The sequence below is a fragment of the Geotrypetes seraphini genome, chromosome 2, assembly GCF_902459505.1.
Source record: "Geotrypetes seraphini chromosome 2, aGeoSer1.1, whole genome shotgun sequence".
In the NCBI taxonomy this organism is placed as follows: domain Eukaryota; kingdom Metazoa; phylum Chordata; class Amphibia; order Gymnophiona; family Dermophiidae; genus Geotrypetes; species Geotrypetes seraphini.
The window spans coordinates 332,969,145-332,986,973 of NC_047085.1; the positions used below are offsets into that span (position 1 = coordinate 332,969,145).

The window sequence follows — 17,829 nt, forward strand, 5'->3', positions numbered from 1 at the left end:
GACCAAGACTCCTGGTTTCTCGGGTGAATTTTTGGGCGGATACCCTCTATAGCATGATGGATGTTGTTTTTCTAAGTTTGGAGCACAGCGAACGCTGTGGATCAGTCAGTCAGTCAGTGGATCAGTCAGTCAGTGATCCAGTGATTTTCTTTTCAGGCTACGCTGAGCAGGTTACCTTTCAGAGGTCTGCTCTTGTATAGCCAGGGTCTGGATGATCTTATGGCCAGGGTTCAGGACTGTGATCTCAGGTCCTTTCCGGTTTGCTGCCTCGCCCAGAATGGGATTCCGATCAGCCAAATTTTTGTCCCTACCAGAGCCCTCAGCACGCCGGACCCCAGCAACCAGACAACCCTTTGGAGCTCCATCCAGACCTCGCTTCAGAGGTCCATTCCATCAACAGTTCTCCAACAAACTTCCTCCTCCCTCTAAGAAGAAGTTCTGGTGCCAGGCCTCTGGCGCTTCTTTCTCTCGGAATGGGGGGCGGATTTCGGCCTCCCTACCAGAGTAGCAGAGGATGACTTCAGACCAGTGGGTCCTCAAAGTACTCAGAAAAGGGCTCAGGTTACACTTTTTCCAACCCAGTCAGATTTCTTCAGGTCTTTGTCCACGGGGGGTTCGGAAGGAGCACAGCGCATGTGGGCCAAAGTTCATAGATTGCTTGCTCTGGCAGCCATAAAACCTGTTCCTAAAGATGACTTGGGCTCTGGGAATTACTCGATCTACTTCATCATGCCAAATAAAGGCTCCTAAGATTGGAATCCTATTCTGGACCTAAAGGCTGTGAATGCCTTCCTGTGAGTTCTGCATTTCCAGATGGAAGCAGGGCATTCAGTTATGGCAGCAGTGGCACCTGGGGTATGCTTGGCTTCTTTGGATCTCATGGAAGCGTACCTCCATATAGTGATATTTCAAGAATACAGGATATTTCTGAGATTACATGTGTTTAGACAGCACTTCCAATTCGCAGCTCTGCCCTTTGGGCTGGCATCAGTGCCATGATCCTTCACTAAGGTCTTGGTGGTAGTGGCTGCTCACTTGCGCTCACAGGGCATGCTAGTACATCCATGCTGATCAGAGCCCACTCACTGGAGGAGGGCCGCAAGGCGGTCCACCAGGTGGTGTGCTTGCTGAAACATCTCGGCTGGGTGATCAACCTGAGGAAGAGCCACCTCGAACTGACATAGGACTTGGAGTATCTGGAAGTCTGGTTCTGCACAGCCAGGAACCAGGTGCTTCTGCTGGACTCCAGGACAAACTACAGAGTACCATTCGGGCCCTGTTGGGGGTTCAGGCTCCGATGGCCTGGCAGTACCTGCAGGTACTGGGGCTCATGGTCGCGACCATAGATGTGATACCGTGGGTCAGAGCTCAACTCTGACCTCTTTAGCTGTCCCTCCTGACTCAATGGAATCCCCAGTGGGATTTGCTGGGTGTGATGCTGCCTTGGTTGGTGGCAGCCTTCAGCAGCGGTGGCAGAATCCTATGATGCTGGACAGAGGGCTTCCTCTGCGGGTTTTGGATGGGGTGACCCTGACAATGGACTTGAGTCTGTCCAGTTGGGAAGCCATTTGCAGATCTGTCCCGGCGCAAGGCCGGTGGACAGTGCTGGAGAACAGATAATTGATCATTCGATTGGAACTTTGAGCAATCCGTCTGATCTTATTGAGATTTCAACAGTGTCTCCATCGGAAAGCCGTTCGGGTCTTATCCGACAATGCAATGGTGGTAGCCTCTGTCAACTGTCAGGGGGGCACAAATTGTCCCTTGCTGAGTTTGGAGGCTCTGATGCTCTTCTCCTAGGCGGAAAAACATCTGATGGCTTTATCCACAGCCCACGTGGCGGGTGTGGACAATGTTCAGGCAGACATTCTCAGTAGACAGATTATCCCAGGACAAGCAGGCAGGTATTCTCACATATGGGTGACATCATCGACGTACCCCGAATGCGGACGCCTCACAAGCAGACTTGCTTGAAGAAACTCGAAGTTTCGAGTCGCCCGCACCGCGCATGCGCGAGTGCCTTCCCACCCAGCATAGAGTGCGTCTCCTCAGTTCTCAGTTTTCCGCGGAGCCAAGAAGTCCGTCTTTCACTCTCTGCGTTAACTTCGTTACTTGTGCCTTCTCTGAACCGCGGTTTGTTATTTTTTTCCTCACGAATCGCTGTTCTTATTTTCTCTATTTTATTTTCAGTTTTAAAAAAAAAAAATTTTTTCCTCTTCTGTCCGTTTTTCAGGACAGGCTGCTCGGCCGCAGCCCGAGAGCTTTGATCTTGCAGCGGCTATTTTCACTTCTATGTCCCGGCCTCTCACGGGCTTCAAGAAGTGTGACAAGTGTCAATGCGGGATCTCTCTTACGGACCCACACCGTCGCTGCCTCAAGTATCTTGGGCCTAAACATCATCCTAGATCGTGCCTATGCTGTCAAACGCTTCAGCCTCGAGCTCTCAATCGTGATTGTATTTTGGTGGCCGAGCTCTTTGAGATGGAATCTTCTACTGATCCCTCGACTTCAAAGGCGACCTCGGCCTCGACTCCTACCGAGGTTCCTCCTGCTTCTACTGCTTCTACCTCGTGCCTCATCAAACCTTCGTCATTTGCAGTGGCTCTTTCTTCGATGACATCTGCTGTATTTTCCCCTGTTTCCTCAGGTCAGATAGCTCAGCAGTCGGTTCCAGCGGTAGTGATTAAAGTGCCTAAGAATTCCAAGTCGAAGCACACTCGAAGGAACCTCCAGCCAAGGCAGGTGGTCCGGTTTCAGTCGCGGATCCATCCTTGCCGGCTTTTTTCCAGACCATGTTGGAGAAGCAATTCATTCAGTTCCTTACTAATATGGGACCAAAGCTTCTTCCTCTTATCTAGCCTGGGCATTCAGCAGTCTCCCGTGAGCTCGAGCCACTTCCACTGCCTCTGGCTGACCTTCCACACTCTTTGCAGGGAGCAGAGTCTCTGCGAGTGTCTGGTCTGGCATCAGTGCATGTAAAGCAAGGAGCAGATTCTTTGCAAGTGCCTCGGAAGGAATCCTCACACTCTATACAAGGAGCAGAGTCTTTGGGAGTGCATAGAGGTTCCTCCACTAAGCCTCTGAAGCTTCGATCTACAGCCTCCAGTCCCATACATTCGTTGATACCATCGGCTGCTTCCATCTCCGAGGCGAAGTATCCTCGATCTTCGAGATCTGCTTCCAGGCATAGTTCTCATCGACAATCGAGGCCTTCTTCGAGGCATCCTTCCAGGCATAGTTCTTCTTCTAAAGAAAGACCTTCTTCCACTAAGCCTCGATCTACTCTAACCTCAACTAGACCACCGACTCCTCGTTCGAGGTCTCCAATGCCAGACCTCGAGGATGTCCCGGTTTCGAATGCCTCGTCCAAGTCACCATATTCCTTTGATGCCTTTTTACCTGCCGAAGCTTCATCTTCAACCCAGGCTGCCTCGACGTCCTCAAGTCCTTCTCGAGGCAAAGCATTAGCAGATCAGCTATCTTTCTCATCTTTTCTTCATCAGATGGCTGTGGACTTGGACCTTCAATTAGATACTGGCTCCAAATACTCTAAGGAGTATCTCGAAGTCATGCATCTTCCTCAACCTCTGGCAAAGTCTCTTAAGTTTCCACTTCATAAGCTTTTGAATCAGACTTTTGGTCGATGCATGGAAACACCTTTTTCCATACCAGCTGTTCCAGGAAAATTGGACTCTAGGTATAAAACTGTGCATCGCAAAGGGTTTGATAACTCACAGTTATCTCATCAATCTCTGCTTGTTGAGTCCTCCTTAAAGAGGTACCATCCTTCCAAGGTTTATGCCACCGTTCCTCCTTGAAGGGAAGGGAAAACTATGGACAAATTCAGACGTTGCATCTATCAAAATGCTATGATGTCCTCTAAAGTCCTCAGTTATAATTTTCAATTCATCACTTATTTTGAATTCCTTATTTCTCTATTGCCAAAGTTTTTGACTTATCTGGATACTCAAAAGCATTTTGAATTTCAAGAAGTCCTGGCTTCTTTATCCCAACTCAGATTGCATCTCCTGCAGTCATCTTACGATGCCTTTGAGTTGTCTGCCCGGGCAGCTGCTTGTTCTGTGGCTATGCGTCGTCTTGCTTGGCTTCGTACCATTGACATGGACCCTAATCTTCAAGACCACTTGGTTAATATCCCTTGTGACGGCAATGACCTCTTCGATGAATCCATCGAGGCAGCCACCAAGAAATTGTTTGACCATGAGAAATCCTTTGCTTCTATTGTCAGACCCAAGCCGAAGCCAGCTCCTGCAAAACCTGCACGCCCTGCTTCTATTTATCAGCGGCGTTTTACTCCGAGGACGGCTACTTATAATTGCCCTCCTCTAAAGAAACAGCAGCCTCAAAAACAACAGAAACCTCAACCTTCTGCTGCACCTAAGGCTACTCAGCCTTTTTGACTGTTTAAAACAGAGCATAACCTCCACCGTTCTGACTCTGTCTCTTTTTTCCCCTATAGGAGGTCATCTCCATCATTTCTGACACCAATGAAGGATAATTACATCCGACCTCTGGGTACTTTCCATCATCAGGGAAGGATACTCTCTTCATTTCTCTCAGATTCCACCAGAGCTTCCTCCAAGAGAGTATCCTTCCAATCCATCCCAGACCGCCCTTCTTCAGGAAGCTCAAGCTCTGCTTCATCTCCATGCCATCGAACCAGTTTCCTTGGAACAGCAGAACAGGGCGTTTTACATCCGTAACTTCCTTGTTCCGAAGAAGACGGAACCCATTCTGCAACCCATTCTAGATCTCAGGGATCTCAACAAATTTTTAATCAAAGAAAAGTTTTGCATGTTGTCCTTGGCATCCCTTTATCCCCCTCTCGAGCAGAACGACTGGTTATGCTCTCTGGATCTCAAGGAGGCCTACACTCATATCCCTATTAATCTGGCCTCCCGTCAGTACCTCAGATTTTGGATGGGGAATCTACATTTTCAATACCCTTCAGCCTGGCCTCATCTCCCAGAGTGTTCACCAAGTGCCTGGTACTGGTAGCAGCAGCTCTAAGAAATCATGGTCTTCAGACATTTCCCTACCTAGACAACTGGCTCATCAAAGATTCCACATCTCAAGAGGTTATTTTATTTTAAAGCACTGATTTGTAATTTAATTCCTCCGTTCCTTGTGTACCAATTAGTCTGTAAGTTCGTCAGTCTAACCCATTATTTTGTTTTAAAATTTTAACCAACATGTTTAAACGTATTTTATTGTAACTCGCTTAGTAAATTGGAATAAGCGATTTAGCAAATCAAAATAAAACTTGAAACTTGTTATTGTAGCGACCCAACAGACTACCTGGTTCCTACAAAGTCTGGGATTCGAAATCAACTTTCTCAAATCTCAACTTCAGCCCTCATAGAATCTACAGTTCATTGGAGCTGTTCTGGACACTGTCCAACTCAGAGCATTCCTTCTACAACAATGAATGGAAGCTCTTCTTCAACTATGTCATACATTGTCTTCCCACTCTTCCATCTCAGCGAGACATATGATGGTACTTCTGGGTCACATGGCCTCCACAGTACACATGACTCCTTTTGCCAGACTTAAGAACATAAGAACATAAGAAATGCCATCTCCGGATCAGACCTTCGGTCCATCAAGTCCGGCGATCCGCACACGCGGAGGCCCTGCCAGGTGTACACCTGTCGTAATTTATAGTCCACCATATCCTTACATGCCTCTCTTAAGGAGATATGCATCTAGTTTGCTCTTGAAGCCTAGGACGGTCGATTCCGCAATAATCTCATCAGGGAGGGCATTCCAGGTGTCAACCACTCTCTGAGTGAAGCAGAACTTCCTGACATTAGTCCTGAACCTGTCCCCCCTTAGCTTCATTACATGTCCTCTAGTCCGTGTCAAATTGGACAACGTAAATAATCTTCTCTGCTCTATTTTGTCGATTCCTTTCAGTATTTTGAAGGTCTCGATCATATCCCCACGCAGTCTCCTTTTCTCAAGGGAGAATAATCCTAGTGTTATAAGTCTGTCCTCGTATTCCAGTTTTTCCATACCCTTCACCAGTTTTGTTGCTCGTCTCTGCACCCTCTCCAGCAGTTTTATATCCTTCTTTAGGTAGGGAGACCAATGTTGGACGCAGTATTCCAAGTGTGGTCTGACCATTGCCCTATAAAGCGGCATTATAACTTTCTCCGATCTACTCGAGATTCCTTTCTTTATCATGCCCAACATTCTATTTGCCTTCTTTGCCGCTGCCGCGCATTGTGCCGACGGCTTCAGGGTCCTATCTATCAGTACACCCAGGTCCTTTTCTTGTTCACTCTTCCCCAGAGTTGCACCTGACATTGTATACTCGTATTCCTTATTCTTATTTCCTAAATGCATTACCTTGCATTTCTCCACATTGAACTTCATCTGCCATTTCTCCGCCCATGTTTCTAACCGACACAAGTCGCTCTGGAGTTTCTCTCTATCCTCATGCGATCTGATCGCCCGGCATAGTTTTGTATCGTCTGCAAACTTGATGATCTCACTGGATGTTCCTTCCTCCAGATCATTGATATAAATATTAAAAAGGATCGGCCCAAGTACCGAGCCCTGGGGTACACCACTAGTCACTTTCTCCCAGTCGGAGAACTTCCCATTTATGCCCACTCTCTGCTTTCGGTTTTCCAGCCATTTGCCTATCCATCTTTGTATATCCCCCTCTATGCCATGGCTTTGTAGTTTCCTGAGAAGTCTTTCATGTGGAACTTTGTCGAACGCTTTCTGGAAGTCCAAGTATATTATGTCCACCGGCTTCCCACTATCAATTTGCTCGTTCACGGTCTCAAAAAATTGGAGTAAATTCGTCAAACATGATTTCCCTTTCCTGAATCCGTGTTGACTGGGTTTCATCAAGTCGTGTGCGTCCAAGTGCCGGACCATGCTATCCTTGATCATTGCTTCAACCATCTTGCCGGGGACAGACGTAAGACTCACAGGTCTATAGTTGCCCGGTTCCCCTCTTGATCCTTTTTTGAAAATTGGGGTGACGTTCGCTATCCTCCAGTCGTCCGGTATCTGTCCAGTTCTGATTGTCAGGTTTGCAAGTTTTTGCAATAACTCTCCGATTTCAACCTTCAATTCCTTTAAGACTCTCGGGTGAATTCCATCCGGTCCAGGGGATTTGTCACTTTTAAGTTTGTCGATCTGATAGTATATCTGGTCTAAGTCCACTTCAACTGTGGTGAGGCTGTCTTCTATTTCTCCTGCAAACACTTTCTCCGCTTCAGGTATTGTTGAGGTGTCCTCCTTCGTAAAGACGGACGCAAAGAAGGAATTTAGTTTGTCTGCGATTTGTTTATCTTCCTTGATGTACCCTTTTCTTCCCTGGTCGTCCAAGGGTCCGACTGCCTCTTTTGCAGGTTTTTTCCCTTTCACGTATCTAAAGAAGGGCTTGAAGTTTTTGGCCTCCTGGGCTATTTTTTCCTCATATTCCTGTTTTGCATCCCTCACCGCCTTGTGACATTTCTTCTGATCATCTTTATGTTTGTTCCAGGCTTCGGTTGTCTTTATGTATTTCCATTTTTTGAAAGAGTCCTTCTTTTCTTTTACGGCTTCCTTCACCTGTTTGGTAAGCCATGCCGGTTCTCTTTTGCTCTTTGATCTCCGATCTTTGGAAATCCTCGGAATGTAGAGATCTTGTGCTTCTGTGATAGTATTTTTCAGTAGGGACCATGCCTGATCTACCGTTTCAAGTTTGTCCACCTTCTTTTCGAGTCGTTTTTCTACCATGGCTCTCATGCTATCGTATTTACCCTTTTTAAAGTTCAATGTGGTGGTTAAGGTTTTGGCATGTTTCCCTTTCCCGATGTCAAGTTTAAAGTTAATTACATTGTGATCACTCGTTCCCAGTGGAACCATGACTTCCACTACTGTTATCGGTCCCGTGAGGCCATTTAGGACCAAGTCCAAGGTGGCGTTGCCTCTTGTCGGCTCTTTTACCATTTGTTCCAGGAAGCAATCCCCTAGCACCTCCAGGAACTTGGCCTCCTTGCCGCAGTTGGAGGTTGCTAGTTTCCAGTCTATCCCTGGGAAATTGAAGTCTCCCAATATAATTACATTGCCTGTCTTGCATTCTTGTTTGATTTCCTCCATCATTTCTGAGTCAGTTTCCTCCGCCTGTCCTGGGGGACGATAGTAAAGGCCAATTTTCGTATCTGCTCCAAATTGACCAGGAATCTTGATCCAGAGTGACTCAAGCTTCTCTTTCATTTCTGTTGTAACCATTTCAACAGAATCTATTCCCTCCTTAATATATAGAGCAATACCTCCACCCTTCTGCCCTACTCGATCTCTTCTATACAGCTTGTATCCCTGTAGTACTGTGTCCCATTTGTTTTCTTCATTCCACCATGTTTCTGTTATGCCAATGATATCCAATATGTCATGTCTTGCTATTGTCTCTAGTTCCCCCATTTTGTTACCTAGACTTCTAGCATTCGTATACATACATCTAAGTTCCCTACGTGTTACCTTTTTGGACCTTCTACTCTTGGCCGTCCCTGTAGTTTCAATTACGATATCCTTAACTGCTCCTGTGTTATCACTCTTGTTTGCTGTGTGGTCGTCCCCTCCTGTGTCTGATTTGTCCCTTCCTGCTTTTTCTCCCTTATTTGCCGTGAGGTCGTCTTCTCTTGTGTAGGAGTAGTTTTCCTTGGCTTCTTCGTCGGGGCATCCTGCTATCCGTGCCATCGACCGGTGGTCGACTGTCGGCTTTCCCCTATCTTTCAGTTTAAAGCCTTCTCGATTGCCTTCTTCATGTTGCCTGCCAAAACTCTTGCTCCTTCTTTGTTGAGGTGTAGTCCGTCCCTTCTGTAGTACTTGCTTTTTCCCCAGAACGCCGTCCAGTTGCGCACGAAGTCGAAGCCTTCTTCTTCACACCATCGTCTCATCCAGGCGTTGATTACTTGCAATTCCCCTTGTCTCTTTCCATCTGCTCTTGGTACTGGGAGGATCTCAGAGAAGGCCACCTTCACCTCCCTTCACCTCAGAATTCCTCAGTGGACCCCGGCATCTCAATGGACGCAAGTTTGCAACCCTCCTTCTGAACACATCTCAGTCACTCCTTCATTGAAGAAGTTTCTCCGTTGATGGATGCTCTCTTCCAATCTTTCCAGAGGCTTGCTTTTTCAAACGCCCCCCCATCAGAAGGTCCTCACGACAGACTCTTCGACCTACGCTTGGAGCGCTCATCTCGATGGTCTCCGTACTCAAGGCCTATGGACCAGTACGGATCGTCAGTGTTATATCAATCTGTTGGAACTCAGAGCGATCCTCAAAACTCTCAATGCTTTTCAACATCTGCTTCACGACCAAGTAGTCCTCATTCGGATGAACAACTAAGTTGCCATGTATTATGTCAACAAACAAGGAGGGACGGGGTCTGCCTCCCTTTGTCAAGAAGCTATGAAGGTTTGGGACTGGGCAATCCGCCACAACACTTTCCTCAAAGCTGTCTACATTCAAGGGGCGAAGAATTGCTTGGCAAACAACTTGAGTCGTCTCCTGCAGATTTACGAGTGGACACTCTATTCCGCCCCACTTCCAGTGGCGTACCAAGGGAGGGGATGTGGGGGGGCGGTCCGCCCTGGGTGCAAGGCCCGAGGGGGTGTTCAGCTGGCCACTTACCGGGCAATAGGCTGCCGCCGGGGAAAGGCTGCCATTGCCGTCAACAGAAAGAAGCTGGCGCCGAATTCTCCCTCCCTGCTGCTTCTCTTCCCCGAGCCGAGCAACTCTAGCCGTCCAACGTCAATTCTGACGTCGGAGAGTACGTTCTGGGCCAGCCAATCGCTGCCTGGCTGGCTCAGAACGTCCTCTCCGACGTTAGAATTGACGTCGGGCAGCCAGAGTTGGTCGGCCCGTGGGAAAAGAAGGGCGAATTCGGCACTGGCCTGTTTCCGATGGCCAGTGGCAGCCTTTCCCCGGAGGTGGTGGTAGCATGGTAGTGGTAGTGGTGGTGGCATGGGGGAGAGAAGAGAAAAAGAAAGAAAGGAGGGGAGCCAGGGAGCCAGAAAGAAAGCAAGGGGGGGGGGGACAAGGATCCAGAAAGAAAGAAAGGGGGCAGGGTGAAAGAAAGAAAAAAATGGGGCATGAGGAAAGAGAGAGAAAGACAGACATAGATAAAGAAAGGGAGCATGGAGAGAGAAAGAAAGAAGGGGGCAGGGTGAAAGAAAGAAATGGGGCACGGAGAGAGAGAGAAAGACAGACATACAGAAAGAAAGGGGGCATGGAGAGAGAAAGAAAGAAGAGGACAGGATGAAACAAAGAAAAAGTTGGGGGAGGGAATGAAGTCTGGAGGAGAGGAAGCATACAGGAGGCTGAAAGAAGGGAAGAAATATTGGATGCACAGTCAGAAGAATAAAGTGCAACCAGAGACTGATGAAATTACCAAACAAAGGAAGGAAAAATGATTTTATTTTCAATTTAGTGATCAAAATGTGTCCGTTTTGAGAATTTATATATGCTGTCTATATTTTGCACTATGGGCCCCTTTTACTAAACTGCAATAGCAGTTTTTAGCGCAGGGAGTGTCGAGAGCAGCGTGGGGCATTCAGCGCAGCTCCCTGCGCTAAAAAACGCTATCGCGGTTTAATAAAAAGGGAGGGGGTATATTTGTCTATTTTTGTTTAGTTGTTACTGAGGTAACATTGCATAAAGTCATCTGCCTTGACCTCTTTGAAAACCCACGGAATATAAATGATAATTAACATTTTCTCTGCGTACAATGTGCTTTGTGTTTTTAAAATTTTATTGTTAGTAGATCATTTTGACTTGGCCACAAAGGTAACGGGGAGGGAGGGAGGGGAGCTGCTGAAAGACATCTAGTAATCCTTGCAGGCTTGACTGCAGGGAATTATTTTTGTAAAATCATGTTTTGTTATGTGACTGGCATTATTTAGATTTTAATTTTTATGAATGAATAGAATGAAAATGATATAAAATTACTTGCTTGTTTTTATGTGCGTGCGCTGAAGGAAAGTGGAGAGAAAGTGGGCTGAGGACGCTGAAGGAAAATGGGGAAGAGAGTGGGGAGAAGATGCTGATTTATAAATTGACAATTGTACAGAATATTGTTTCTTTTTATACTTTAATATAATAAGTTCAATATAAAACAATTCAAGGCTTGTGTGGATGGAATCGGTGGTTTGTGGGGATGAGGACCGAGCTTACGGGGATTAGTTCAATAAAATGGTATTTTCATATTTCTCATTATTTGTTTTATTTTTATTTGTTAATTTGTAAAGTGGTGATTGTTATGTATCAGTTTTTCAAATTTACATCTATTGTCTTTATATTTTGCACAGTATTAGAGGACATGTATTACTGTTTTTGTGGTGTTGTGGTGTTGCATTGTATGCAGAGTCTGGTTTCTTGGCCGTTCAGTTTAACTTTTGTCTACATATTTCTATTTTTAGTTTGTGATTATTCCATATTGGGCAAAAGTGTATCTGTCTATGTGTATGAAAGGGACATGGCTTTCTGATAGCATCGACTGTACTGGATCAATTGACTGTGCAGGATCTGGTTTGTTTAGTTTTACAATGTATGTGTTGGTGTTCTAGTGCTCACTTCAGTGTTTAAGATGCTGCCTTTTCCTAGGTGCACTCTTGTTGTGCGATATGTAGATTTTACTAAAAATCATATTTTTCATATAGATGGGGGGGGTGTCAAAAAATGATGGGCCCTGGGTGTCACATATGCTAGGTACGCCACTGCCCTCTTCATCACATTTTTTCACTGTGGGTAACGTCTCAAATAGACCTCTTTGCAGCTCACCACAACTACAAACTGCCTCAGTTATGCTCCAGGATATACTCTCCTCATCGCCTCGAGGCAGATTCTTTTCTTCTGGAATGGTCAAATCTTTTCCTCTATGCATTCCCTCCATTCTCTCTCATTCTCAAGACTCTGGTCATGTTGAACAACGATCATGCCACCATGATTCTAATTGCTCCTCGGTGGCCGAGATAACCTTGGTACTACCTTCTACTTCAACTCAGCAGCAGGGAGCCATACCTTCTACCAGTTTTTCCTTCTCTGCTTACACAGAGTCAAGGATCTCTACTTCATCCCAACCTGCAGTCCCTACACCTGACAGCTTGGTACCTCTCAACATAACCCCTCTTCAGTTTTCTCAGTCTGTAAGAGATGTTTTAGAAGCCTCTAAGAAGCCTACCACTAGACAATGCCATCACTAAAAGTGAACTAGATTTTCTATGTGGTGTTTTTCTCATCATAAGGAGCCTCAGCATTTCTCCTTATCTTTTGCACTTATCCAATTCTGGCCTCAAATCTACATCTATCCAAGTCCATCTCAGTGCAATTGCGGCTTTCCATCAGCCTATTGAAGGGAAACCCCTCTCTGCTCATCCAGTGGTTTCCAAATTCATGAAAAGACTTTTCAATGTCAAACCTCCTCTCAAACTGCCTCCTGTGGTTTAGGACCTCAATGTTGTCCTTTCTCAACTCATGAAGCCTCCATTTGAACCAATTGATAAGGCTCATATGAAGTATCTCACTTGGAAAGTGGTGTTTCTCATAGCCCTCACTTCTGCTCAACGAGTTAGTGAGCTGCAAGCTTTAGTTACTGACTCACCGTTCACAGTGTTCCATCATGACAAAGTGGTTTTCGTACTCATCCTAAATTCCTCGGAATTTCATCTCAACCAATCCATTGTTCTTGCATTGTTTTTTCCAACGCCTAATTCTCATCCTGGAAAAGTTGCTCTTCATACTCTGGACTCTAAACGTACTTTGGCCTTCTATTTAGAATGCACCAAACCACACAGAACTGCTCCTCAACTTTTTGTCTCCTTCGATCCCAATAAGTTGGGTCATCCTATTTCTAAGCGTACCATCTCCAACTGGATGGCGGCTTGTATCTCATTCTGCTATGCCCATGCTGGACTACCCCTTCACAGTAAAGTCACAGCCCATAAGGTTAGAGCTATGGCAGCTTCAGTAGCTTTCCTCAGATCTACATCTATTGAGGAAATTTGTAGAGCTGCTACTTGGTCCTTCACATACTTGGTCCTTCACATACATTCACTTCTCACTATTGTCTGGACACTTTCTCCAGACGGGATGGACAGTTTGGCCAAACAGTATTACAAAATTTATTCTCCTAAATTGCCAACACTCCCATCATCCCATTCTGGTTAGCTTGGAGGTCACCCATATGTGAGAATACCTGCCTGCATGTCCTGGGATAAAGCACAGTTACTTACCGTAACAGGTGTTATCCAGCTATTCTCACAACCCACCCACCTCCCCTGGTTGCCTTCTCTGCTAGCTATCTGAACTGAGGAGACGCGCCCACCGCTGCGCGGTTTGGGCGACTCAAAACTTCGAGTTTCTTCAAGCAAGTCTGCTTGTGAGACGTCTGTATCCGGGCTCCGTCGATGATGTCACCTATATATGAGAATAGCTACCTGTTGTCCCTAGATAACACCTGTTACGGTAAGTAACTGTGCTTTCTGGACCCGGGAGAATGGTCCTTGTCCAGGATGGTGTTCCTCAGCAGACCTTAGACCCAGGCAAGTGGACTCTGTCAGCTACAGCATTTCAAACCATTGTTTGGTGCTGGTGTTGACCTTGATTCGACCTCATGGCAACGGCATAGTACATGAAGGCAGACAGGTTCTTTAGTGAAAGATACAAGCCTGGAAGCTAGGGTCTAGAGCAGGGGTGTCCAACCTTTTGGCTTCCCTGGGCCACATTGGCCGAAAAAAATGTTTCTGGGGCCATGCTGCAGCAAGACAGAGGAGGGAGCCAGCAAGACGGTAAACACCTGGGGGCAGCAGAGGAAAACATTGCATTGCCCTCAACCAGGGCCACACAAAATACTTCATGGGGCCACATGCGGCCCTTGGGCCACAGGTTGGACACCCCTGGTCTAGAGGCTTTAGTCCAGCCATGGTCTCAGGGCCTCTTCTTGTACGTCCTTCCTCCTTGGTCCTTGATAGGCTGGATCATTCAAAGGATTGCAAGTCATCAGGGAAAGGGAATTCTGGTGGTGCCAGATTGGTCCCTCAAACAGTGGTATACAGATGTGATGCATCTTCCTACAGGACCCGGTCTTCAGTTTCTGGTGCTTCCAGACCTTCGGTCTCAGGGTTCAATATACATAGAGGATCCGGATCGCTTTGTTGTTACTGCATGGCTCTTGAAGGTGAAGTGCTAGAGCGGAAAGGATATTTGGAGGTGGTCATTATCACTTTTATCAAGTCTAAATGGCTCTTGAAGGTGAAGTGCAAGTCTAAGAAGCCGACTATAGTCTCTGCCTTTGCTAAAGCATAGAAGACTTTTCAGCATTAGAGTGCCCATGAGTGTGTGGAGCCATTTTCAGCTCTGGTTTCGGTGGTGTTAGCTTTTCTCCAAGCTGACCTTGACAAGGGGCTCACCGTGGTTTCCCTTCAGGTCCAAGTCACAGGGCTCTCTTGTCAGGACCATAGGCCTACACTGGCATCTCATCCAGACATCAACAAATTTCTGAAGGGTGTTCTCCACATCAGACCACCGATCAAATCACCATTCCCTTTGTGGGATCTTAATGTGGTTCTACGAGGTCCCACCAAAGCTCCATTCGAGCTGCTGGAAGAGGCATCCTTACTGGATTTTATGCTAAAGGCGATCTTTTTGGTAGCTCTGACCTCAGCGAGATGAGTCTCGGAGCTCCAGGCTCTTTCTTGTAGAGAACCTTTCCTTAAAATCTCAGAGAATGGAGGCTCTCTATGCACTGTTCCTTCTTTTCTGCTGAAGGTGGTTTTAACATTTCATGTCAATCAAGAAGTATGCTTACTTGTATTCCAGTCTAGAGTTTCTAGGAAGCAGGACCACATTTTTAAGAAGTTGGACGTGAGAAGAGTGCTTCTTCAGTATCTAGAAGTCACCAATGAGTTTAGACTCTGACCATCTGTTTGTGCTGACTCATTCAACTAACTGAAGTGCGCATGCTTCCAAAGCCATGATTTCTAGATGGATCCATAAGGCCATTCAGCCTACATTATCTGTGGGAATGAGTCCCCTGTTTCTGTTAAGGGGCATTCAGCCAGAAGTGTAGCTTTGTCTTGGGCAGAGGCTAGGGCAATCTCTCGAGCAGAATTTGTAGAGCTGCAACGTGGTCCACTCTACATACCTTTGCCAAGTTTTTCAGAGCGGATGTTGCAGCTAGAGAGGACTCTGCCTTTGGGTCCTCAGTATTATAGGCCGGTGCAGTCAGCCCGCCCTAGATTTCTGGGACTGCTTTTGTATGTCCTGCTTGTCCAGAATGATACACCTGTTGCATTGGAAAAAAAGATTATGTTCTTGCCTTGATTATATCTTTTCCAGTAGTTAGGTGTGTCATTCTGGACCCCTGCCCTCTCCTTCCTGTGCCTGCCTACTGTCTCATTCTGTATCTTGGATGTCAAGTCTGTATCTTGAATGTCAGCCAGCCCTTTGGGCCATGAAGAATTGTATATAGTCTATTTTCAAAATCTGAAGGAGTATTACCTGAGCTTTTTTGTTGTTTCTGTTCGGTTTGGTTAATTTCCACCTGTTCATTTGTTAGAGCAGAACTGTTTTGTGCTTGGGAAGTTTTCCCATTTTCCTTAATTCACCTGCTCTTGGAGGAGCTCTTGCATGCTTTGAAACTAACTGTAGGTGGCAGTAGAGCTCTCAATGAACTAAGAGGGTTACAGAAAAAAAATCCAGAGTGGATTCCTTCTGCAGAGCTTGCAGCAATGGGGAAATTACCCGCTTGTTCAGAATGACACACCTAATACACTGGAAAATATATTATTATGGTAAAAACATAATCTCTTTTTGTATAATTCTGCAGGGGTCCATCAATGATAATGACTTTAAGCAAAATAAATGCAGTTGAAGAGTGGAGGAACTTAATGGGTCCAACAGATCCAGAACTGGCAAAACAGACTTCTCCTAATTCTCTTCGAGCTCAATTTGCAAAGAGTATTTTGAAAAATGCTGTTCATGGTTCATCACATACAAAGCATGCAATAGAAAGCATTGAATTATTTTCCAAGGAGATTACTGCAGAAGAAGACCAGAATACTGCTAGAGGGGAAGACCAATTAATTTCTGAAGAAGAAAAAGGAGGAGAAGAAGTCCAGGCAACTGGTACAGAAGATCAGCCAGTTGTTGCTGAAGATCAGCCAATTGAAGATCAGCCAGTTGTTGATGAAGATCAGCCAGTTATTGATGAAGAACAAGACCAGCTAAGCGTTGTGGATAAAGACCAACCTGATGATAATATAGAAGACCAGTCTGCTATTGCAGAAGCAGACCAGACTGATGCTACAGGGGAAGACCAGCCAGCTGTTGCAGATGAAGGCTAGTCAGCTGTTGCTAGAAACTTTAGCCAATATAAAGGTATTTTGTGAAAATGCTATAGTGTATTCTTAAATTACTTTCACTAAAATATAGTTCAATGTATTTAAATAAACTGTCTTGTAAAAGTCTTTATATCCTTGTTCAATTTTTCAAATCCTGCTGTTTAAGAAAATAAAATTTTAAAAAAGCATTAAAGTAGGAGTTTGTTCACTGATTTGTACAACATATTATAAATGATCAAAGTTAATTTGCATTTGCTTTGATAAAATGTTTTATAATTTTTCTTTATCTCCATTTCTAAAAAGAAAATGCCTTAGCAAGGTACATAAATGATGGTTCACCTGTGTCCATTCATAGTAGTAGGGTTATTTCGAATACTACTGAATGAAGAAACAAGCTATTTCTGTTATGTGAATTGAATTTGAAGCAAAGACCTAAATATGCTGAATGAACTCCAGGATAAAGTAATTCAAAGGTACAGATTAAGGATAGGCTATAAGAAAATGTCAATGTGTTTGAATTTCCTATGGGGAACTGTCGGGTCAATCACTGTAAAGTAGAAATAGTTTGGTAGTATCAGGTTATTGTCTTAATCAGGCCAACCTTCCAGAGCCAGTAGCAATGGATGAAGAAAAGTCACTGAGAGGCCTAAGAAATTTAAAAGAGGTCTCATATAGAAATCAGGGAAAATGTTGACTGTTCAAAAATAATCCATAAACATGGCCTATGTGGAAGTAGTAGGAAGGAAGCCATTACTGAAGAAACACTTAGGGGACATTCCATGAGAGAAGGCTTTGTGGGATGATGAGAGCAAAGCGAACCTTTTTGGTCTCAGTATCTAGTGACATACGAGGCCTGTTCAAAAGTTCCAGGACTGATTTAATAAAAATTTATTCCAGTGCAATAGGTGAGATATTCTAGACCACGGATGTCAAAGTCCCTCCTTGAGGGCCGCAGTCCATTCGGGTTTTCAGGATTTCTCCAATGAATATGCATGAGATCTATTTGCATGCACTGCTTTCATTGTATGCTAATAGATCTCATGCATATTCATTGGGGAAATCCTGAAAATCCGACTGGATTGCAGCCCTCGAGGAGGGACTTTAACACCCCTGCTCTAGACAATAGGGTTATTTCCCCATACTTGCATGCTCTGCAGAAGGAATCCACTCCAGATTTTTCACTCTGCCTCTATAGTACTTTACTGATCTGTTTAGCGCCCTCTACAGTTTTTCCTTCTGCAAGCATGTCTGCAGCTGTGTGTGTTCTGCTCTCCCCATTTTATTGTTTTAAATTCGATGTAATGTCATCCCCTTTTTGGGTAATTTTGTATTTGAAGCAATTTTGGAGCTCTGCCTGCTTGAGAATTCACAGACTTCGGTCGGTAGCTGACAGGCAGATCCCTTTTTTGGGTACCTGTTAGCCTGCCTGCATAGTTTTCCTTGGAGCTCAGGGCTGTCCCTGAAG

General features: G+C 45.4%; 1 protein-coding gene across 6 annotated transcripts in view; it reads left to right on the plus strand.

Moving 5' to 3' along the window:
- NME8 (NME/NM23 family member 8) overlaps positions 1 to 16,514 on the plus strand; it is a 548,390-nt gene extending 531,876 nt beyond the window's left edge. For all 6 annotated transcript variants that reach the window (XM_033930225.1, XM_033930226.1, XM_033930230.1 and 3 more), the window contains one exon: positions 15,851 to 16,514. In XM_033930225.1, the coding sequence (XP_033786116.1) occupies positions 15,851 to 16,367 (517 nt within the window). In that variant the 3' untranslated portion in view covers positions 16,368 to 16,514. The remainder of the gene's footprint in view (positions 1 to 15,850) is intronic.
- The last annotated feature ends 1,315 nt before the right edge of the window (positions 16,515 to 17,829 follow it).